This window comes from Channa argus, chromosome 1 (assembly GCF_033026475.1).
Source record: "Channa argus isolate prfri chromosome 1, Channa argus male v1.0, whole genome shotgun sequence".
Taxonomy (NCBI): Eukaryota; Metazoa; Chordata; class Actinopteri; order Anabantiformes; family Channidae; genus Channa; species Channa argus.
In genome coordinates this window covers 4,199,716-4,224,868 of record NC_090197.1, presented here as the reverse complement: position 1 = coordinate 4,224,868, position 25,153 = coordinate 4,199,716, and the positions used below count along the sequence as shown (strand labels likewise).

Here is a 25,153-nt window from a genome sequence, read left to right as displayed (position 1 = left end):
TAACCAGCTTTGATACTGCTCATCCAGGACAGACATAGTCAGGATCCAGTGACGTTTGTCTGTCTCCTGCTATTCTCCATCTGTCCACCAGATGTCCTCAGACTTCCATCCCTTCAGTCACCTGACTCTCCTCCCAGATCCACCTGTGTCCCCTCCTTCCTACACACCTGTTCCCACTTCCCTCATCAGCTCCTCTGCATAGAAACCAGCTTGGTTTCCACCATCATTTGGTTGAACACATCTCATTGTGTTTCTGTTTGTGCTGTGGATTCATGTTCTTACATCCTGACTCATATTTATATATATAGATGTGATCTTTTAAAACATCTTACATTCCTCATGTTGATGTGTTTTCATTTTCTTATTCCTGTAGCCAATTTTTGTTTTTACTGACTGCAGATTGAAATCAAGAGGGACTAATTATTAGACTGTATTTGGTCGTAAATATCAGTTTGATTCTGTGGAAACTAATTCACATCAAAGTCTACAACATTTCTTTGTGTAATATTTCTCGAGTTTATTATGTTTCTCCCCATACATGGTAAAAATTATTAGAAACATGGATTAAAACATATTTATTTGTCAGAACAATGGAGAAAAATTGTTTTCATAACTAAACCTCTCAGTGTCCTGATGAAGGTTTTCACTGGAAGATGAACATAAAGAGTTTCTGTGACTGCAGCAGTTTAGTGGGACTACAGAGTTAGTAAGTCCACATGTAGTTGTTGTGTGGACGACTTCCAACCCCACTACTCTGTCTGCACCATAGAGCACAGAGGGACAATATCTATGGAATAAAGAGGATTGAACATGTGACACAGAATGAACAAGTCAACTAATGTTAGATGACACTGAGGATCAGGAAGAACATTTCAGAGTTTGACAAACAGCTTCATCCCAACACTACACACGTCTCTGTCATCAGAGGAAGCAGGAAATCTTCTTCTCACAGATCCAGTTTTTAGAATAATTATCACGTTCACTTCTCCATCTTCCGTGTCGATCACAACATGCTGCATATGAAGACCAAGTGTATTGTGGTTCTTCTGTCGCCCAGAAGCTGTGGGAAAAAAATCAAACCTTGTTTTTGACTTTGATAAATTCATGATTATTTTCCTTTCAAATAAACTTAAATCTCATTTTAATGATTTGAAATAGTGTCATGTTAGTAACTATGTAGGGGATTTGCTGACACCACAAGGATCATGAGGATAAGTCTGATCCCAGATGTGAACTGAAACCTGGATCCAGGACTCTGAGATCTCCTCCATTCATTCCAATCAAAGTTAGTGACTCTGCTCAGACTCCAGCAGCATTTAGTGTCTTCCTGCTCTGATTCCTGCTTTTTAAAGCCACTGCACATGTTCAGTAGTGTTTCTCTCTCTGAGCCCAGTCACTGTCTGTTAGACTTTTCACTTTGTCAACAGGTTTCCTCACATCACTTTCAGCTTTTTCCTTCATCTGTTCTTCACTTTCTAAAGAGCAGAGAAGAGGCAGCTGCTCCTTCATGCTGAGATCAAGTTCAAGAAAGTTTGACTCTAAATGTTGAAGCTAGTTTTTCTTCCACCATGTTTGTTCTGTGTGAGGATACAGAGAGCAGCACACACATTCAATCCTCTGAACTGTGACCAGAGCTTTGAACCATGTTTCAATCCTGACTCATTGTTACTGCAGCTCATCACAGACTGGAGATGAAGAGAGTTCATAGAAAGATTTTTCCAAAGAGATTTGGATCATTTTGTCACTGTCCTACATTTTAACACATGATCCTATTAGCTCCTAAAAATGACTCTGCTGTCACTGTATTAGAAAGAAAATCTGTCTCACGTTTCTGTCAGTTGTGATCCATCCAACCATTCCCATTGATATTTGTTCTCTGTCTCTGACCATTGTGTCCTTAGACCAATCCAGGACTCTTCATGCGGATTCAGCTCGGTGACAAAGTCCTAACAGAAAGTCAATAATCAGTTCTTCTTTCATCATTCAGTTTTTCTGTTCTAGTAACATCATCATGTGACTCTGTTTGAAGGAACATGTGAATCTGTTACAACTTGTAGGAAAAGAAAAGTTGTAACAAACATTGTTTGAATTGAACTAAAGTTCATATTTTCTATGAGCAGATTGTATTTGTTGTGTTTCAATAACATGTAACTGTTTATTTTACATTTCATTGTTCATGCAGAAGCTTTTTGAATCATTCACATCTTTTTCTTTTGTTCATGTAACTGAGATCAGTTAACTCAAGTTATAGTTCATCAAAATTCTCCCATATTCATGTGACTTTTCATTGTGTATAAAAACTGACAGCAAGTCAGAAACACACACACACACACACACACACACACACACACACACACACACACACACACACAGAGACACACACATTAACACAGACACACACATTAACACACACAGAGACACACACATTAACACAGACACACACATTAACACAGACACACACATTAACACACACACAGACACACACATTAACACAGACACACACATTAACACACACACACACATTAACACACACACACACACACATTAACACACACACACACACACATACATTAACACACACACGTTAACACACACACACACACACACACGTTAACAAACACACACACACATATACACACGTTAACACACACACACACACATATACACGTATACACACACACACATAAAGACACACACACATATACACACATACACACACAGATTAACACACACACACACAGACGTTAAAAAAACACACACACCCGTTAACACACACACACACACACATTAACACACACACACACATTAACACACACACACACATACACACACACATACACACATACACACACACATACACACACACACACACACACACATATACAGACACATTACCACACACACACACAGACACAGACGTTAAAAAACACACACACACAAAGACGTTAAAAAACACACACACATACACACACGTTAACACACACACACACACGTTAACACACACACACACATATAAAGACACACACACACACATTGACACACACACATATACACACATACACACACACACAGATTAACACACACCCACACACACTTTAACACACACACACACACACGTTAACACACACGCACACACACACACATTAACACACACGCACACACACACACACACATTAACACGCACACACACACACACACACATTAACACACACGCACGCACACACACACACACACGCACACACACACAAACACACACGCACACACACACACGCACACACACACATTAACACACACACGCACACACACACACGCACACACACACATTAACACACACACACACACATTAACACACACACACATTAACACACACACACACACACACACACATTAATACACACACACACACACACACACACATTAATACACACACACACACACACACACACATTAATACACACACACACACACACACACATTAACACACACACACACACACACATTAACACACACACACACAAACACACACACACACACATTAACACACACACACACACACACACACATTAACACACACACACACACACACACAGACACACACACACACACACACATACAGACACAGACACACACACACACAATAACACACACACACATTATGACACACACACACACACACACACATTAACACACATTAACACACACGCACACATTAACACACACGCACACAATAACACACACACACATTAACACACATTAACACAATAACATACACAAACAATAATACACATTAACACACATTAACACACAATAACACACACACACACTCACTTGTTCCTCTTTGCTGTTGATAATCACCAGATCTGATTCTCTCTTCACACAGTCTTTTCTGCTCTCAAACCAACTTTTCTTCTCAGTGGATTTAAAGTAACAACTGCATCCAAATCTCTTCCATCCTTCAGGACACAACTTCCCTTAATGTCAAACAAATGTTTAAAGACAGATTTCATGTCATTCAGTATCAGAATGATGATGATCTGTAGTTTCACTGTGTAAAATAAGATCTTAATCTGCTGCTTTTCTCTTTCAGCTTCAGTTTAGAAAGAAGTTAAAACTCAGATTTTTAAGTGATGACCTGCAACAGAAATATCCACATATAAAAATGTTCAACAAAATGAAACAACTTTTTTGTCTTTCAGCTGCTTTATTTCATCCTGTAACTGACAGATGTGTGTTAAAAACAACATTACAACAATATGAATCCTGTCATGTCTCAGCGTAACATGAAGGTGAATCTTGTGTATAATGATATTTGGTAATTATTTCAAAATCTTACATATTTTGTCCTGGAGCTCATTGTAGCTTTTGTTCAGGTTGTCAATCCTGGATTGAAGCTCTTTTTCTTTGGTGACTGAATGAAATGATGAGAAACACAAAACCAAAGAAACAATGAGTCTCTGTAACTGAGTATTGTTGACTGCTGTCTTTGTATTAGAACAGTAGAAAAACACTATGAGAACATGGAAACATTGTGAAGTTGGATCCTGAAGTTTTACCCTGGAGCTGCTTGATGAGCTGCTGTGACTGATTGGAACTGTGACTCAGGTTGTTGAGTTTCTTCTCCAGAACATTTTTCTCCAAAGTCACTAAAATATCTGGAGGGAAAAACCAAATCCAAACAGATCAAAACCATGAAATCATTGTGTTTTAAATACAGCATATTGAAGTTTCCTGAGCACGTTAAAGTGTCACTGTCACACTTAATAACACTAGTAACTTGTTGAAGCCACTGTTCTTTAACCTGCTGTGATAAACTCACTCAGGGAGTCGTGACTAGAGCCAACAAAGAACCAACACAAATGTCTGTAACGTTAAATACTTGTTTTTAAAGGATTTCAACTTCACCAAGTGCTGTGACTTTAAACAGAAGCAGAAATCACTTTTTTTCTGCTGTTGTCACAAAGTAGATGTTGTTCTGTGAACATGTTGTGGAGTTGTGAACATTTTACTCAGAAATTCAGTATCAACATATTTCCAACCTGCCAAATCCACTAATTAACTACATGAGCACATGTCATTATTAGAAAACATGTAGCACTTTAAATTATGGGACAAAATGTCAATATTTACTTTTGCTTTGTTAAAATTGTGAATTATTAGTCAGTGTTTTTTCCTAAAAAGTAAAAAAATACTTTGTGTCCCATGAAGGTTCCTGCAGCACCTTCATTCATATGATGTGAAAACTGCCCTCTAGTGTCTCACTTTTGGAACAAAGTATATTCACATTTCCATATTTTATTTAGCAGACTTTTATCCAAAGTGACTTACAAGTGAGGAACAAAGCAGCAGAAAAGTCAAGGAGAAAACGTAAAAGCAAAGTGCAATGAGATGAAGTGTTGATTGGAAAAGTGTTTTTCCTTTTTTAAAGGGGAAATGTTCATCAGCAGAGCGTAATAGGTGGGAGGGATTGTAGACCTGGATGATATGAGCAGAGCAGTGAGTTGGGTTGTATATTCAGAAAGGTAGGATCTGATCTTTCGGATGTTGTAGAGGACAAATCTGCTGCCCTAGAGACAGAGGAGATGTCAGTAAAAGTCAGTCTGTTGTTTATGATGACCCTCAGATTTCTGGCAAACTTAGTGGGGACAATCATTGAAGACCCAATGTTGATGCTGATGTTGTTTGAAGGTCTGGCTTGGAAGACTAGAACTTCTACTTCTATTCTAAGAAGATGGAATCTACTGGATTTGAATTGTCCTCACAAGCTGACAAATGGTTGGTTCTTGGAGAGCAGCCCAGCAGCTGTGGACAGTCTTAATAATCCTATGGTTTAGGACACTGTGTGTGATGAGCCCAGAGCTGATCAGGACTAAATAATTAACAACATTCATTTGTAAGAAACATGTTTCTAACATCATTTCTAGGAGACAAAGTTGCTACGAAGAAAATAAAACCTTCAACATTATGGAATAAAAGTCCTCACAGCGTGTGATGATCCCAGCCAGAATCAGAATATACAGAACTCCCAGAGACACTGTAAAAACTCTGAAACTGCTGTTTCTAAAAGCTGGAAGCTTCTTCTCACTCTGTGGTTCTACAGAGACAAAATACACAGGAAATGTTTTATTCAACTTTATTAAGGGACTTTAATGAACTACAGTATGGAGGGTTTTTACTTTAATTAACTCCAACTGTTTGGTGAACAAAGATTTTTAAACTCCTGCTGTATTAAATGACTCCTGATGACAAGATAATGACATCACCAACTGTTACAGGAACTTTGTTCTTTAACAGTGAGACTGAAGCTGTAAACGTTATTTGAGTTCCCACAATAATAGTGAACATAATTACTCAAACTCACCAGCTTGTTTTGATCCAACATCATCACGCTGATCTCCATCCTCCATCACCTCCACCTCCATGTTCTCTTTCTCTCCTCTGATATATTTCACCTTCAGATCACAGTCAGTTTAAATTTCTGTCGACAAGTTGATGAACTAAACAGCTAAAAACTAAGTGAACTTCTTTGTGACCAGTCTTCACTGTCTGTTTGTGTCTGAGTCAGGCAGCTTTGAACAGAGAGCATCAAGGAAGTAGCAGCCAGACAAACCACAACCACTGACACTTTAAATACATTAGTGTTTGTCTGATATAAATCTTTATTTTTGTGTTGTAAATATAATTGAATGACTATTTCTGAATTTTATTTGGAAAACTTGTAATAATATTGAGAAACACAGCTCATGCTCATATTTGTAAATGTTTCCTGGTCATCGTACTAAGATATAAGGTTCATTAGCAGAACTGTGTGCCTGCATATCATTAGCATATAATTATAGGTGTAAAAAGCTGACTTTCTGTCTCAGATCAAACTAAATAAAAACAAGAAGTGTTTCTGACAGGAAATGTGATGTGTGAGCTGTTGCTGCAGTTTGAACTTATTATTCTGTTCAAAGTCCACAAATCTAAGTTTTAAATAAATGTAAAAATTATACAGCTTTATTTATCCCACTCAGTTAGTTTGGAGCTGTTGCACACACACACATACTATTAAACCATCTCATAGTTTGTAAGAATGACAGGACAGATCACTGTGAACTATCTGTATGTGAGTGAATGAAACCTCGATGCCCCAATGGCACCTGTTCAGATTCCTTTGCTAGGATGTGATCAGGTGAACAGTAGTGATGCTCCATGTGATATCAAAGTTTCAGTGCTTGTGTGGAGCAGAAGGAGAGTTTCCAGCTTTTGTTGAATGTGGACTGTTCTAATTGGACACTTATGTAAATGAAATATCCTATGTTCAGAATGGTTGTTAAACGCATCTTTCTCCCTTTCTCTGTGTTGTTAGTGGACGAGACAGGTGTCAGTCATTTGTGTTGGACAATTAGTGATGCTTAGGACGAGCTAACAAGTTTAGGTGAGTGGGAAAATCAAAGAACGAAGCAGGAGGGAAGAGAACAGGAGGAAGGAGCAGAAAACGGAGCCTGACTGAGGGAAGAGACAAAAATACAATATCCATGTTTGGTAAAGTTCCAGTAATGTTGTTGGTTCACTAAACTCCTGAATGTGCCTGTATCTGTATTTTATAAAGTATGGGAGCAGTAGGAGCTGTTTGCTGTCTCTACATTCACTTCATAGACTCTAAAGCCTTCACCACGCTGTGGACTGTAGTTAGCTTAGCTCCTTCATGCTAGCATGGTGAATGTGGGAGACACATATTACACCAAGCTACTGAGTGAGGACGGTAACTACATCTGACACTGGGAGATTCTGGATATTTGCTGCTTAGAGAAAGACGTTCATTAGTGTTTGTGGGTGTTTGCATCGCTGCCACACACTGCTGCAGTGAAGTGATCAGGACCTGCTGCTGCTCTAGGAGTCTGCTAAATGTCCATACACGTGGACAGCCTCAGGACATGTTTCTCCACTGCACCGCTTGGACACGGCGGGACAGAGAGTTTGAAAAACTGTTGCAAACAGTTCCAAGAGACCAACATGGAGGCCAACGGTATTGTACCATTGTACTGGGTTATGAATCCCAGGTATTCAAACTTTTTTCTTCTTTTTACCAATTGAAGGGGAAATTTGAAGGTGGGTAACATCTGAAATCAAATACATTTCTACAAACTTATAATTGATCTACACGTAGGTGCAGATCAATGACAGTTAAACTGCCAGTGATGTCAGCAACATTACCTGGTGCTTTACCTTCAAATTGGTGCTGTTTGCTGCAAATAATTTACACACTTGATGTCAGTAGGGTATAATGAGCTTTTCAAAGATGCTTTATGAAATGACATAAATGAAGCTTCATGATGGAATTTGAAATTGATTTTAAACAGCTTCAGATTCACAGTTAATCACAAAAATGACATTATTGTCATTCCCACTTTCTGTAACATAATGAACTTCTCACCAAACACATGAAGATAATTAAATAAAAAGAAGATCCACAGTGAGCTGAGGTGCAAGTACTGGGGCAGGAGGCCGGTACTAAACTCAGAGCTATACAGCTGGAGAACCAGAGGCATAAGATGTCTGTTCCATCTGTGGTTATGTGGAATGTTAGTTCATTGTACAAGAAGACTGACAAACTGGCAGCTGTAGTGAAAAACTAGAGGATTGACAAGGACTGTAGTCTGCTGCTTCACAGAGACGTGGTTAACCAGCAACACTCCAGATGCTAAGTGGAGGGAAAGGACAGACTGTTTTTCCAGAGAAGCCTGGTGTCTTTCAAGATCTGAAAACTTCTTCTGTTCTACCAGACTGTGGTAGCCAGTGTTCTCTTCCATGACGTGGTTCACTGAAGAGGCAGCATTAGGAAGAGGGATGCTGCACGAGTGGACAGGTTGGTGAGTGGCTCTGAGCTGGGAACTGAACAGGGGCCTCTTACATCATTGGCTGAGAGAAGGACCCTCAAACTCTTGACCATCACACTAACCACGCTTTGCCACTGAAAACGCTTCTCTGCCTGGTGATGACTCTGTGTAGACTGCTGTCCTGGACCTGTTCCTTTTGTCCCCAAAGCCATCAGTTTAATTCCGCTCAGTACCAAAGTCCAGGGTGCAACAACACAGTCAGCAGTGTCCACCGTCACTGTGTTGTGTTTCATTGGCTTTGTTGCCCTCTTGACCTTTATTAGTCTCATCATGTTCACTTTTATACTGAGCTAACTTAGGTTTATTGGCTTAGTAAAAACTTGGACTGTTACTATTCATTACTATTTATATTCATATTTTATTTTGTGTATTTGAGCATGTTAAGCTGCGTAAGTTACTGGATGCTTTAAATTTCCCTCAGGATCAATAAAGTACAAATCTAGAACAACCAATCAGAGCAGTTTATCTTACGATATGTGGACAGGACGATGATCCCAGCCACCATCAGAAGACACAGCACTGCTAGACACAGAGCAGCTCCTCTGAAAGACTTTCTGTGGACTGGAGGACGATTCTGAGTCTGTGGTCCTACAGAGACAAAACAACATGGAAGCTGGTTGTTACTGATCATCAGCTTTAATCATGGCAGTTTACCCACAAGCATCGTGGTTCAGGTCTGTGGTTGTGGTGGCATCTGTTCAAAATGTCACAGCAACACTAGAGATCAGTGATCTGACAGATTATCATGTTCGTGTTGCAGTTGACCCCAGAACTGTACAACTGAACAGTCACTTTACACATCCCACTTCTTCCTGTTGTGTGTTTGTTCCACTCTGTGGTAAAACTCTTTAGCAGAGCTGATGCTTCTACAGATCTGACAACTGAATAAATGTTAAACTGTGACCAGTAGGACTGAAGCCAAAAACTGAACACATTCAGCAACAAAACCCCTGAAAATGACTTTTCTACAGAAACCTGTGTTAGTTTACATGTAGTCAGCAGACGAGCATCCAACTAACTGAACACACATTTTGCAGCTGTTTCCTACAAACTGTACATATAGGATATAGATACAGAGAGAACAGTGATGGGCTGCAGGTTCTGAATGGAGGAAAAACATCAAATATCACTCAAACAAAGCAAAGTTATTTGTAATATTAATTTGTCATATTTTCCATTAAAAACCTTTAATAGAGAATAAAAGAAAGTTGAGGAAGAGCAACAAGATGAACAGATGTGCAGTAGATGCTGTGTGGACAGAACAGAGCAACAAAGCAGATTTACACCTGTGTCCAATCACTTACTTTCTTCCTTTGACTGAATATCAGTGACATCATCTCTGATATCATCTGTGTTCTCGTAGATATCCACCTCTCTTTCCTCCCACTCTCCTCCATCTTCCTCCACCTTTCTGTTGTATCTCACCTTCTTGGAAAAATCTGCTTTGGCGTAAATATCTGAAGACATCTTGAGACTGAGACAGACGGACAGTTTCTGAATTTCACTGACTGTTACTGTGCTGCAGTAAAACTTTAAAGTCTTCTACTGTAGTATAAACTACTACCTGTGGCAGAGAGAAATGCAGTAACATGATCTACTTTACTGATGCTGCTGTCAGGGTTCAACCTTCTGTCTGGTTCAGGAAGTAACAAGAAAACAAATGTGTTCACACATTTTCATTCATTTGACTGGTGGATGAAAATACGACAGCAGATTAACAGGAAATGAAAAACAGGACGTGTTTCTTTCTTACAGATGAACAGAATCATTTTAATGAAGGAAACATTTAACAATATATAAATGATAAACTGTTGTCTTTGCTCTGGAACAAAGTGTCAGACCATCAGTCTGTCAGTGACTTAACAACATCATAGTGTCACTAATGCAGAGCAGGGTGCAGTGAAAATGGTTGTGGTCAGACTCTGTTTATATTGGTGCATCAGTACAAAGTGTGTAAAAGTACAACAGACACATGAAATCTAAAAACTCTGATTGATATAAGATAAAGTAGATGAACTCACTGATGGATCATGAGACTATAGTGGGCACAGGCCCAGAGTCCTGGGGGGTCAGTCTGTGTTAATTGAAATATCTGGTCAAAAATGATCACAAACTGAAACAGAGGATTAATGTGAACAGATCAGCGCCCTCACCTGGTAAAGGAGGGAACTGCATTACTCTGAGCTGCTTGATCAGTGGCTTCAGCCTCATTGATGTTAAATAGGAGCCAAAATTCGATTTCAGAACATGAAGGCACAGAGAGTTTCAGTTCACTTCTTGCAGATCTTATGTGCTGAGATAAGATACTTCCTGATCTCCTCCCAGCTGGCTGCGACCTTTCTGTGTGGAGTTTGTATCTTCTCCCTGTGCTTGCGTGGGTTTCGTCTGGATACTCCAGCTTCAACCAAAGAGATGTATGTTAGGTTCTTTGGTGACTGAGATGGAAAATAAATCGTACAAATTTGAAATGGAGGGAGTATTTAGAAATCATGTTTTAACCTATGAACATCATCATAATCTTAAAATAGCTCCTCAACTTACCACATGATGTTATATGGACATGTGATATGAATGAATGAGAATGAAGTGAAACAGAATTTCCTGTGAAGATAATCAGGATTTCAAACATATTGTGAAGAAATGTTTTTAACGTGTGTGTGTGTGTGTGTGTGTGTGTGTGTGTGTGTGTGTGTGTGTGTGTGTGTGTGTCTTTAGGGAATTGCATCAGTCCCTACAGGGTGGAGTCATCAAGATTTAAAAATTATAGAATATTATAAAATATTATCGAGTAACAAGGTGATAAATGAGTCTTTGTAAAGATGTTACACACTGACGTTCAGCATAACAGATACAGTGAATGATCTCGATCTTTTGATCTTTAACCATCAACTGGTGTTTGTGTACATTCAGTGAACTGTATCAGTCTCTGCAGTAGCTTCCAGCTGCAGCATCAGTTCAGTTTCTGTTCAGTCTGACTGAGGGAGGTTTTTGTACGATGCTTTTTCACTGTGTGAACACAGCTTCACTGTTGATGCTGTGATAACTCTGACAGTAGTAAACTGCTGCATCTTCAGTCTGGACTCCACTGATGGTCAGAGTGAAGTCAGAGTTTGATCCACTGCCTGAAAAACGATCTGGAATCCCTGATGCTCGAGTGGTGGCATAATAAATAAGCAGTTTAGGACGTTCTCCATCTTTCTGTTGGTACCAGGCTAAATCGTTCCCATTATACACATTCTGACTGGTTTTACAGTTGATGGTTGTGGTTCCTCCCAGAGCAGAGCTCACTGCTCCAGGCTGAGTCACTGTGACCTGACCTCTGGACTCTGAGGACACAGAGACAAAAACAGAAAGCAGCATCATGGTTTTGTGGGCTTCATTTCAGAGGGACGGATGTTGATAGAGGAGAGGAGTTGGATTCTCTGGACTTTACCTGTGAAGCAGCAGCAGAGGAGAGTCCAGATGAGGACGGAGATCAGAGTCATGTTTTTGATGAGGAGGATTTCTGTGTCTTCTGTTGTCATGAAGGACAGCTGTCAGTCATCCAGTGTTCAACTCTCAGGACTATAAACTCTCCCAGAGCACTGGAGCATGGTGCTGCTGATGCAAAGTGGCTCTATGGAAATGATCACACTGACTCCAACAAGGACTTGAATCATTCTGATCAGGATGATTATCAGTGGATTGATGAGTTTCTAATTATTTTGGCTATTTATTATCTTTTTATTATTTGGGAGTTTTGTGAAACATCTTTTTTCTTATTTATAATAGTTACAAACAATATAAAATTGTGTTTTTTAAATGATCATATATAGTAAAATATTTTAACATTTTCATGGTAATTAAATTATTAATTTAAAATTAGAGACATTTTGAGGTTATTGTCAATTTTCATATCAGCTGAGAAATGTTTACAACCAACGACTCATTTTGTTGAGTTTGTTTGTTCCAAAGTCAGAGAGTCGTGTCTCTGTACAGTCAGAGGTTTTTGTACGACGACTCAGTCACTTTGTATCACTGTGGCTCACGTTCGGTGGAGGAACCAGACTGGATGTTGGAAGTAAGTTTCTGATCAAATACTAAATCAAATCTTGTGAAGTCGTGTTTTAAATAGTTGCAGCAGGTGAAATGATCTGGTTTTCTTTGGAACAGATTCAGTATTTGTGTTTTTATTCCCCTCCTTCATCATGGAGGTGAACTCAGAGCAGTTTTACTAAACGTATCTTTCCATGTTCCTGTCAGGGTCAAAGTTAAACTACTTTAATCCACCACATTGAAAACTGCTTTCTGATCTTTACATGTGACTTGTTTCCACTAAATTCTAACAGAGTAACGATAACTAGTGATGTTTGAAAATGACTTCATTGGATTTCTTGTTATTTGTTGCTGTAGATTTGAAATCATTTGATGTGTTTGATTGGGATTTAAATCCACATGAAGAACATTTGATTGTTGTCACATGGTGTTTTTCTGTCTCCATGTTTCCACTACATATTTGAAACTAATGTAGAGTTAAGATTTATGGGACATATTTCAGGTCAAACTGTCTGATGTTTGTCTCTGTCCTGATCTGCATGAGAGGTTTCTTAAAGGGAAGTGAAACAATGTGTGAGTCAGTGACTGGTGGAGCAGAACAACCATCTGACAGAAACTCCTTCAAGGACCAAACCCACTCTCACACAGTAAAGGCGTCCAACTGTGTGGTCTCTGTCCTCTAACTGACTGGTGTCTCCTTCTGTAGGTGATGTCCGTCCCAGCCTGACGGTGCTGTCCCCGTCCAGCGAGGAGCAGCAGAAGGACAAGGTCTCACTCATGTGTCTGGCCAACAAGGGCTTCCCCTCAGACTGGACTCTGTCCTGGAAAGTGGACGGCAGCAGCAGCGGCAGCAGCTGGGAGGAGACCAGGAGTCCCGGGGTGCTGGAGAAGGACGGACGCTACAGCTGGAGCAGCACCCTGAGGATCCCTGCAGACCAGTGGAGGAATGCAGGCTCTGTGACCTGTGAGGCCACCCAGGGCTCCCAGACTCCGGTCAGACAGACACTGAGGAGAGACCAGTGTCCCCAGTCCTGACATGTGTTCCAGGGACTCTGCTACTGATGTCACTCTGCTCCCTCTCTCTGTATCTGTCTTTGTCTCTTAGTTTTGTTGCTTGTTGTAACTTTGATTGATTCAGTCCAATAAAAACCTGCTCATCCAGTCTGTAGTTTTCATGTGTGTTGATGGAAAATAAACTCATGTTTCTGTGCTCATAGTTTCATTAGATCCACTCATGATGAACTCCACTTAGTTCAAACTGTGAGACCCACATAAACAATGGACCTTACAGGTTTATACATTGTAACTCTTCCACTTTTATTTGGGTTCTCAAGTTGAGAGCTTTGGTCGTTAGTAGATATGTCAGTTTCTTCAAATGTTTAAATTGTAATTAATCAGACAAAATTAAATGCAAATGTTTTTAATCAGATTTTAATCAGATTTTCTGTAAAGACACATTTTTCAAGTTTTAATACTCTTATCAACACGTGGACACATGGTACTGATGAGACTGACTGAGTGATGCTAATTAAATGACAACTGCGTGACAATTAATAAGTCCTACAGTTGGATGCAAAAGTTTGCATTTTCCTATTGTGAGATGGAAAAACGAGTCATTTTTTTCATCAGCATTTCATTTATGGCACATTCAGCTGGTACAAATGTTCCTTAATCAGAAATAATTAAAGCTCATTTTTAAATAATTTATGAAGAATGGACATTTTTTAGTGATATAGTGTCATTTAAAAAAAAAAATAAACTTCTTGATCATTTTTGTTGCGTCTGATGGAAAAAGTCCATTTGTAGCAGCTGAATGTACATTATTACTATGTTACTGTAGGTTTAGGTTCAGATTGTGTCTCCTTACATGGGGGATGTAGGGGGATGCAAACGTAACTGTAAACCTATAAACCTGTGTCTGACACACATGTGTGACAATTCCAATACAATTTTTCATGAAGATGTGTGTGTGTGTGTGTGTCGGTGTGTGTGTGTGTGTGTGTGTGTGTGTGTGTGTGGATATAGTGCTCAGTTATTAGTATTGTGCTGTATATTTGTGGATAAATAGACAAGAAGGTCACAGTTGATGGGAACAAAGACTAAACAAGATCATGATTTAGATTTTTTAATATGTTCATTTAAGTGCATTGAATATAAATGATAAAGTAAACCTCAAAGGAAAAAAACTTTATTTAAAAAAAAAATCTCATTATGTGTGGAGTTAAAAGAAACTTTTATTTAAATATTTACTATGATTTTTGACTTTTCAGACATTAAGACAGATCTGTCATTATCTCAATCAACTTTTCATCGTCTCATTGTTACAGAAAACAGTCAGTACAAGTAACAGTTTAACAGCAGGTAAAACTCAGTTTTTCTGTGATTTTGTGCTTTGACTTGTTATGTTCTGTGTTACTGTATAAACCTTTAGTGTTTTAGTTTCATTACAGTTGTCAGATCAGTTCCTCTTCAGCTCAGGGAGGTTTTTGTACAACGTTGTTATAATAAACTCCTACAGGGACTTGAATCATTCTGATCAGGCTGATTATTAATGGATCATTCAGTTTTTCCAGGGATTTGTCAATTTGGAGAAAACCTTTTTGAAAATGTGTCATAGATCCTGCTTTGTAGATTTATCGTTGAATATGTCTTTTTAATAAATGTTGATTTGATCGATCTGCAGTTCTGCTGTGTTTTATTTTAAAATAGATTTATTTTGAAAAATTGCACATATGCAACAAATTCGTCGTGTTCTGTGACACGTATTTATATGTTTAAATATTTTTCACAATGTGGCTTTTTCCGTGTGACTGTAGAGAAACATGGCTCTCTGATTTTGGAACAGCAGTTTTTGTACGTCGACACAATGACTTTGTATCACTGTGGTTCACGTTCGGTGGAGGAACCAAACTGGAATTTGGACGTAAGTTTAAGTATTACATGTAATTTATTACTTAAGGTTACAGTTCTTGTGTCTAAACATTTCTGATAATGTTTTATTGGGCTGAGCTAAATTATTTTAAATATGTCAGTTTTTATGCTCATTTTTTAACTTTAAACATGTGACATTCAAAGTGACCTTTATAGAAACTTTCACTTTCTACTTCATTTGTTAAATGTCAACTACAGAATATTTAACAATCATACAGTTTTTTTCTTAAACCTTTATCTCTCCAGTTGTATCTGTTTTAAAATAATTCAGTGACACTAAATAAATATATTAGTTTTCAGACGTCTCTGTGTCCTTTAAAGCCAGAACAGTGTCTAAGTCATTTCAAATGAAGGAAAATTATTTTTGGCCCCGACTGATTTTAAACTCCATTTTTATTTTTTCCTTTAAATAAGTTACAATAAAATATTGATCAAATGTTTACAATGTATTTTTTTTTCTCACTTTACTTTTTTAGTTTGACATGTCTCAAGTCATATGAGGACTCTTTCTGTCCTGATCTGCATGAGAGGTTTCTTAAAGGGAAGTGAAACAATGTGTGAGTCAGTGACTGGTGGAGCAGAACAACCATCTGACAGAAAATCCTTCAAGGACAAAATCCACTCTCACACAGTAAAGGTGTCCAAATGTCTGCTGCTGTCCTCTAAGCTGATTGGTGTCTCCTGCTGTAGGTGATGCCCATCCCATCCTGACTGTGCTGCCCCCCTCCAGTGAGGAACTAGAGAAGGGCAAGGCCACGCTCATGTGTCTGGCCAACAAGGGCTTCCCCTCAGACTGGAGTCTGTCCTGGAAGGTGGACAGCAGCAGCAGCATCAGCTGGGAGGAGAGCAGGAGCCCTGTGGTGCTGGAGAAGGACGGACGCTACAGCTGGAGCAGCACCCTGAGGCTCCTGCAGACCAGTGGGGGAAGGTGGACTCTGTGACCTGTGAGGCCACCCAGGGCTCCCAGACTTCACTCAAGCAGACCCTGAGGAGAGACCTGTGTCCCCAGTCCTGACCTGAATCACTGGGTCTCTGCAGCTGCTTTCTCTCTGTCTCTGTTTGTTTCTTGTGTTAATGTTGATGAGTGTGTGATTCCAAAAGAATAAAGATTTTATCACAATATTCATGAGATCATCATTAATGCATCACGTTACACATTCTTAACATTGTTCTACAATCATTTTTAAACATCTTTTTATATTATAAGATCATTTAGTCCCAGTTATAGTGTCAGTTTTTCCAAAGTGTTTAACAACATGTTCTTGTCTTTATGAATTAATTAAACTCTGTTGCAAAAAAGCAAGTTGACAAATTTTTAGTAGAAATCTTTAAAACCTAAAAGGTGACATATACAAATTGAAAAGTATTGGTCCTAGCACAGAGTCAAGTCTGATTTTCAGTAGTATGCATATGCAAAAATCCTTTAATCTGAGTGTGGAGAGAAAATACAATCAAACAAGCCAAAACATGATGGAAAAGACATTTCTCCAATGAGAAATATAGCAGGACATCGTTTGCATAAAATTAAATATCTTGTATGATTCGAACTGCGATCTGAGATTTCATTCCAAGGTCATTGAAAGGTGAACATTCACATTCACCAAAGACTCAGTGACACATCATTAAAGACCAATTTATCCAACAACTCATGCGCTGGAAGAAACGTCTGTGAAACAGCAAATTGCTGTAAAATCTTGACATATAAAACACAAATGCAATTTGTAATTTACAGTTAAATTTTGTAAAGCAGTGAACCAAGTACTTTTTAATGTAAATATGTTAAAATAGTAACATTTTATTGTATAATTGACAGAATACTGTACTATAAACACATAAACTGTAATATAAAAGCCAATACAATACAGTTAAAATTACAAGATAGTTTTAATATAAGGATCTTTTTACAGAAACAACCTGCATGACATTGTACAAAATCATATGCTATACAGATATGAATATGAAAAACAACAGTAGAATTACGTAAATAGATTGCATTACGTAGCCTTTAAGATGTATTATACCCACTAAAAACTAAACTCATAATTAATTGTAACTAATACATTCTCAAACATTTGAGTGTTACGTTGGGCACAGTGGGCAGCAGGGTGGTGGACTGGTTGGAGCTGCCACCTCACAGCTAGAAGGTTGTCCCACAGCAGACCAGAATCCAACTCCAGTGTTGTGCACTTTAATGATGATCGTTACACAACCACAGGACCACAGGGTCAGTGGTTCGATTCCCACTCCCTCCTTGCTGCATGTTGAAGTGTCCTTGGGCAAGAAACTGAACGCCAAGTTGCTCCTGGTGTGTCAGGTGAGCACCTTGCATAGCAGCCACCAACATTGGTTTGTGAATGTGTATTTGTAAGTGTGTGTGTGGTGTGTGTGAGTGTGTGTGTGAATGGGTGAATGAGAAGCAACATTGTAAAGGACATTAGATAAAAGCACTAAACCCCAAAGTTGTTTTCACTAACCAGAACGCAGTTTTGTGTGTATGCAAAGTCGCTGCCATGTAAAATAAGCATCAACTGCATGTTAATCTCCTGTTAATGCAGCAGATAAGGGCTGTTAGCTTTACAGGTTTAAAAGGTAAATGTAAACTGTACAATGTACAGTTTCTCCTGTAAAGGTGTCAACAGTGGTACAGTTTTTTAACAGAATTATTCTGGAAACCACAGTTGCCAGTTTCTTTTACTGAGTGGTGACTTTTGTTTTTAAAAGAACAACAACTGTCATGTGTTTCTGTGTGAAGATTCATAAAATCTACTATGTGTCTCAATTAAAAATATAAAGGATTTTTAATTTATGATTTCATACAACTTTATAGTGTCATGTACAGTGATACATGTTGCACCTGTTAGTTCTGTCAGTACGAGTGAGGTGAACAATCTGAAACAGCCAGAGACATTGTTTGTACTAGACTGCATATGTAGAAACAGTGGATATATGTTAAAGTAGTTGTAGCTATGATGTGATGAAATGGTAAAGATCTGTTTCCTCCTGACACCACAGTCCTCCTGAAGTCCCCGACCATCTGTTTGCAGGTGACAGTAGTCCGAGTTGTACTGGAAAGCAGAGGTGTACAGGGTGAAGAGGAAGGGTGAGAGGACTGTCCCCTGAGGTTATTCTATGGTACTTACACTCTTATAAGATGCCCCAAACACCTTTACTTACTCCTTCCAACATGAAGCAGTAAGTGTCTGAATATAACAGATAAAATTTTCAACTAATTTGTCAACTAATGACTGTATTAAACTTCACAGTGTTATGTACAGTGATACATGTCACATCTGGTAGCTCTACCCCGAGCTCCTTTCAGATGTCTGAGCCCTGCACCTTAAATCTGAGGCTGACACCGGCCACCATACAAAGGACACTCAATTTGGCCGCTTGTATTTGTGATCTTATTCTTTCGGTCATTACCCAAAACTCATGTATTAAGCCTTGGGGCTTAATTCCCACTTCATCACAGGGGTCTGGTACAACGTCTGCATTTCTGCTGAATCTGTTTGACCCTCACTCGTGAAAAAAACCCTAAGATACTCAAAATTATTCACTATTTTCCAGCAGAGAACCAGACATGGAGGTGCATCACATCCCAAACCACTTTACACTCAGCTGTAAAATGTCCCAGCACGTGCTGATGGTCATGGTCTGATGAAGTCAATAGATCCACATCATCTGCAAAGAGCGGAAGAGAGATTCGGAGGTCCCTAAACCAGACACACTCCTTCTCCATGCTTCACCTGGAAATTCTGTCCATGAAAATCACAGGATCAGTGACAACCGGCAACACCAAATGGAAACATGTTTGAGATCTTAGCGAGAATACAGGCACTTCTCAGTCCGGTTATACAAGGACTGCATGGTCTGTAATAATGGCTCCTCCCTCGTCCTCACCCTCACCAACCCCACATCTGTATGTATGTTTCATGGACTCTTGCTTTCGGGACTCTTGTTGCTTGGACATTTTCTCTCCCTGTTGCTCCCGGGTTTTGTGTTTTAGGTTTGCCTTTGTGTTTTTTATTTGCTAACGCTTTTTGTTCAGTTTGTTTATGTCTGCCTCCCCTGAGTTCCCGTGTTAGTTTTTTGTGTTCCCCCCCCTGCTCTGTTACCTTAGTCTGCGTGTTCATTTATTCCGTAGAGTGTGTGTGTGTCTTTGTTTCAAACCTGTTTAATTTCCTGTTGGTACCCTTAGCCTGTCCTCGTGGGTCTTGTTAGTTAAACTTGTAGGTTTCTTTTGATTTAAAAATTGCCCGGTGTTTTGTTTCCCTTCCCCCTGTTTGGTAGTAGAGTTCGGAGTTTTCTAGTTTAGAGTATTTATGTTAAGATAGTTCTCCTTAGCCTTCCCCTTGTGTTTACTTGCTTTAGTTGTCTATGTTAACCCGTGCCTTACTTATTTAGTAGTTTAGTGTTTCTCCCGTGTGTCCATTTAGGTTTTATTTCTGTATCTGTTCTCCCTATAGCCCAGGTTTTTTGTTACCTCCTTTTAGGAGCGATTTTGGTTGTATTATGTATCTGTCAAATAAAACCCTTTTTCGTTCATCCCTCACACTTTCTCCTCTCTTGGGTCCATCCCTAACAAAACCGTGACAGTAGGCCAGACTAGGACCCAGAGACGTGCGAGTGGTTTTTCTTTCTTTTTCTTTTTTCCTTCCCGCCCATGGAAGCCACAAAGGCTTTCATGTCTGTCTCGGGGTATAGACCCCAGACTCAAGACCAGACTGCGGTCCTGACCAGTTATGAAGGGACCCGTCTGGCATTCTGTTCTCCAGGCGTGGGCCCGCGACGTAGAAGGTCCAAACCTCAGATCAAGACCCAAGTCCCTGTTATCCCTCACTCTGCCCCTGACACTACCCAAGAGTCTGCCACAGCACCGCCTGCCCCTAGGCCGGCCTGCTGCCCACCTGTTCCTGTTTTGGCTCCCGTAAAGTCAACTCCACCAATACCTGAAGTGTCAGCTCTTGTTTCTGGGCTGGCTTCATGTCCGATTGACGCTCTCCCCAACTCAGTCCCGAGCAAGCCTGACCAGTTTGCCATGGAGCCACATGTAGTCGGACCCTCTATACACAGGAGATGCTAGGCAAGACGTCGAAGGGCCCAGCACGACAGCTGCTCTGAAACCCCAAGCCAGGAACCTCTCTCTAGCACCACCTCAGAATCTAGCACTCCAGCTATGTCAGCTCAGGAAGCTAGGGAGAGGGCGGAGTTCGAGGTTATTGACAAACTTCTGACTGTACTCAGGGCCAAGCTGAAGGCCTCCCTCCATGACCCTGCTACCAGCTGTGCCATTGTTCAGCGTATGGAAGACCTTATTCTGTCCCGGCCTTGGCTACGGGAAATGGGGGCTGCTATCATGCATCTGGCCAGTCTTAGGGACCTTACGGCCATGCTGGGGGCCCAAATCCCCTCGCCTGTCCATGTTGTGGTTCCCCCTGGACCTGAACCTGCTTCCACTGTCCCAGCTCCTGCCCCTGAACCCGATTCTGCTGTTCCTGCTCCTCTCACGGTCCCAGCTCCTGCCCCTGAACCTGATTCTGCTGTTCCTGCTCCTGTCACTGTCTCAGCTCCTGCCTCTGGCCCGGTCAGCGTCTCACCCAGCCCTGGCTCTGCACCTGTCCCTGTTTGCCCCGATCTAGTCCAGAGGTCTGAGTCAGCCACCACGCCACCTCAGCTCCTGTTCCGGGGCGCGTCGACGACGCCACCTCAGCTCCTGTTCCGGGGCGCGTCGACTCAGCCACCTCAGTCCAACCCCTCCTGTTCCTGCTCCTGGCGCCGGCTCGGCTGTGGTCCAGCCCGGCTCTGTTCCTGGCGCCGGGTCGGCCGAGGTTCGGCCTGACTGTGCTCGTGTTCCTGCTCCTGCCGCCGGGTCGGCCGTGGTCCGGCCTGGCTCTGCTCCTGTTCCAGTTCCTGGCGCCAGGTCGGCCGTAGTCCGGCCTGGTTTTGCTCCTGCTCCTGTTCCAGTTCCTGGCGCCGGGTTGGCCGTGGTCTGGCCTGGTTCTGCTCCTGCTCCTGTTCCAGTTCCTGACTCGGGGTCGGCCATGGTCCGGCCCACTCCTGACCCTGCTTCTGTTCCTGGTTCCGGGCCAGCCAACACTCCTTCTGGTCAATCTACCAGCCCTCCACTACGGGGTATCAGCCGACGTCGCCGGCCTCCTGCCCGGCCCCAGGAGGGCCTTCGCCTCAGCCGACACCGCCACCTCAGCTCCTGTTCCGGGGCGCGTCGACGCCGCCACCTCGGTCCAACCCCCCGGGAGAGTCGACGCCGCCACCTCAGCTCCTGTTCCGCCGAGGTCGGCGACTGTTTCTCCCGTCTCTGTTTGTCCTGTTTCTATGTGCCCAGGTCCGCCAAGGCCGGCGACCACTCGTCTGGTTCCTGTTCCTGTCGCGGCGCCGACCGCTCGTCTGGTTCCTGTTCCTGTCGCGGCGCAGAGGGCGGCAACCACGCATCTGGTTCCTGTTCCTCTCCCTGTCCCGGCGCCGAGGTCGGCGACTGTTTCTCCCGTCTCTGTTTGTCCTGTTTCGATGTGCCCAGGTCCAGCTCCCGATTCTGAGCCTACTCGGGCGCCTGCCTTTCGACCGGTCAGTGCTCCGCCGGCCCCGATGCCGATCCTGCTACAGCACCTGCCTCCAGGTCACTCGATGCCTCGTCTGGCCTCGACACAAGTCCTGCTACGGCACCTGCCTCAGAGTCGCTCGCCGCCTCGCTCAGCCTCGACTCTGGTCTGGGCTCTTTTCCTGTTCCTGGCGCCGGGTCGGCCGTGGTCCGGCCTGGCTCTGCTCCTGTTCCAGTTCCTGGCTGGGGGTCGGCCATGGTCCGGCCCACTCCTGACCCTGCTTCTGTTCCTGGTTCCGGGCCAGCCAACACTCTGTCCCCTGTTAGGTGCAGAGACTTTTTTGGTGCGATACTTTGTGGCCTAATAAAATATGACTAATTTGATATAATTTGTCTTCACTCTGAGGTCTATTTCATCTTAAATTTGTTTGCATCTTTTTTACCCTATTGTTGTTTTCACTGTTGGAAGTGTATTTATGTATCAAATATAAAAAATTGGAATTGATACCTTTGTAAAGATGTTACACACTGATGTTCAGCATAACAGATAAAGTGAATGATCTCGATCTTTCGACCATTAAGTGGTGTTTTTGTACATTCAATGAACTGTATCAGTCTCTGCAGTAGCTTCCAGCTGCAGCATCAGTTCAGTTTCTGTTCAGTCTGACTGAGGGAGGTTTTTGTACAATGCTTTTTCACTGTGTGATCACATCTTGACTGTTGATGTAGTGAGCACTCTTACAGTAGTAAACTGCTGCATCTTCAGTCTGGACTCCACTGATGGTCAGAGTGAAGTCAGAGTTTGATCCACTGCCTGAAAAACGATCTGGAATCCCTGATGCTCGAGTGGTGGCAGAATAAATTAGCAGTTTAGGACGTTCTCCATCTTTTTGTTGGTACCAGGCTAAATAGTTGCCATTATAAACATTCTGACTGGTTTTACAATTGATGGTTGTGGTTCCTCCCAGAGAAGAGCTCACTGCTCCAGGCTGAGTCACTGTGACCTGACCTCTGGACTCTGAGGACACAGAGACAAAAACAGAAAGCAGCATCATGGTTTTGTGGGCTTCATTTCAGAGGGACGGATGTTGATAGAGGAGAGGAGTTGGATTCTCTGGACTTTACCTGTGAAGCAGCAGCAGAGGAGAGTCCAGATGAGGACGGAGATCAGAGTCATGTTTTTGATGAGGAGGATTTCTGTGTCTTCTGTTTTCATGAAGGACAGCTGTCAGTCATCCAGTGTTCAACTCTCAGGACTATAAACTCTCCCAGAGCACTGGAGCATGGTGCTGCTGATGCAAAGTGGCTCTATGGAAATGATCACACTGACTCAAACAGGGACTTGGATCAATCTGATCAGGCTGATTATCAGTGGTTCAGTTTGTTTGTAACTTTTTTCTAGACATTTATTTCAAAATCTTTTCTTTTGTCTTCAAATATATAAACAGGAATTAGTTTGGAAATTAATATACTGTATTTTTAAAGGTAAAATATAAACATTCAGGAAATTAGTGACATTATGTTTATGGCCACTTTTACAGCAACTGACTTTTCTTTTACACTTTTTTTGTTGTTGATTGTTGTTTATTTGATTCATAGTCAGTCATCTCTCTACATTTAGATGTCTTAAAATCATGACTGACTTTTTCTCACTGATACATTAAGTTTACTTTGGAGTCAGTTCTACATAGACTGTATTTTATTTTATTTAATTATTGTACATTACTGCAACATTTAAGCTAATATTGTTTATTATTTATTGTTGCAGTGATTGTTTAGTTTATAACATTGTAACATTTTACAATTTTCTTAAAGCTTTTGTTACACTAAAATTTTAATTTCAACAAATCAAGTATGTTTCCCAAAATAAGTTCCCTCCAACAAATGTGTGTGACATTTAGTTTTTTTAATATCTTCATTTTTCCTATAGATTTTTATTTATCGCACATTGTGCTGCATTCTTCCATCAATCCATTAGTTAGACCCAGTGATTTGATGTTTTTTCTTCTTTTTTAAAGCTAACAATAAGTAATTTGAAGGATTAAATGGTGACACATCTGTGGAATAAAATGACAGTTTTGACATTTTATCTTTAGTCCTGAAACCGTCTGCTTTCATGGTTCATCAGTGATGCCAATCTGTTGCTATAGTTACTAAGGTTAAAGAGGAAGTGAAAATCTTCAAACCATTTTCATCTAAACCTGCAGTGTTTCTACACTTTGTTCTCTTTCTGTGCAGTGGGTCGAGTCCTTCCCACCCTGACTGGGCCAGTGAAGAGCAGCATCAGCTGGGAGGAGAGCAAGAGCACAGTGGTGCTGGAGATGGACGGCCTCTGCAGATGGAGCAGCACCCTGAGGCTCCCTGCAGACCAGTGGGGGAAGGTGGACTCTGAAACCAGAGTCTGGGAGCCCTGTCTGGCCTCACAAGTCAGAGACACTGAGGAGAGACCAGTGTTTCCAGTTCTGACCTGACTTACTAGGACTCTGCTACTGGTTTCACTTTGCTGTCTCTATGTGTTTTTCTGTCCTTTACTATTAAATTGCATTCAACAACATTTTATGTTTTTATTGTTTCAGTTCAATGAAACATATTTAAATTAGCTCTTTTTATGGCTGTTGTAAATAATATTTCCATCTTAATAGTTCCATTATGTCCAGTCATACTTGAAATCAACTTGATGGCTTTGAAATAATAATAATAATAAGAAGAAGAAGAAGAAGAATAAATAATTTAACCTGTAATAAATTTGTTT

At 41.0% G+C, this 25,153-nt stretch overlaps 1 protein-coding gene and 1 long non-coding RNA gene across 2 annotated transcripts; one reads left to right on the top strand and one right to left on the bottom strand.

Annotated features, from left to right (window-relative positions):
- Positions 1-401: 401 nt before the first annotated feature.
- Positions 402-4,910, bottom strand: LOC137134363 (uncharacterized). The gene is made up of 5 exons (XR_010915431.1): positions 4,554-4,910; positions 4,334-4,408; positions 3,829-3,971; positions 1,828-1,946; positions 402-1,060 (listed from the first exon to the last, which is right to left on the bottom strand). It is a non-coding gene; the product is annotated as an uncharacterized lncRNA (long non-coding RNA).
- A 6,216-nt stretch (positions 4,911-11,126) lies between these two features.
- Positions 11,127-14,075, top strand: LOC137101373 (uncharacterized). The gene is made up of 4 exons (XM_067479762.1): positions 11,127-11,293; positions 11,900-11,970; positions 12,757-12,939; positions 13,621-14,075. The coding sequence occupies exons 1-4, from the start codon at positions 11,127-11,129 to the stop codon at positions 13,947-13,949; spliced, it is 750 nt and encodes a 249-aa protein (XP_067335863.1). The 3' UTR covers positions 13,950-14,075.
- The last annotated feature ends 11,078 nt before the right edge of the window (positions 14,076-25,153 follow it).

Excerpts from the sequence above, each read along its gene's own strand:
- LOC137101373 (XM_067479762.1), top strand. The coding sequence starts at position 11,127 with ATGAAGGCACAGAGAGTTTCAGTTCACTTCTTGCAGATCTTATGTGCT. Across the intron at positions 11,971-12,756 it reads CAGTCTGGACTCCACTGATG|GTTATTGTCAATTTTCATAT; the intron begins GTCAGAGTGAAG and ends AGACATTTTGAG. Across the intron at positions 12,940-13,620 it reads AACCAGACTGGATGTTGGAA|GTGATGTCCGTCCCAGCCTG; the intron begins GTAAGTTTCTGA and ends CTCCTTCTGTAG.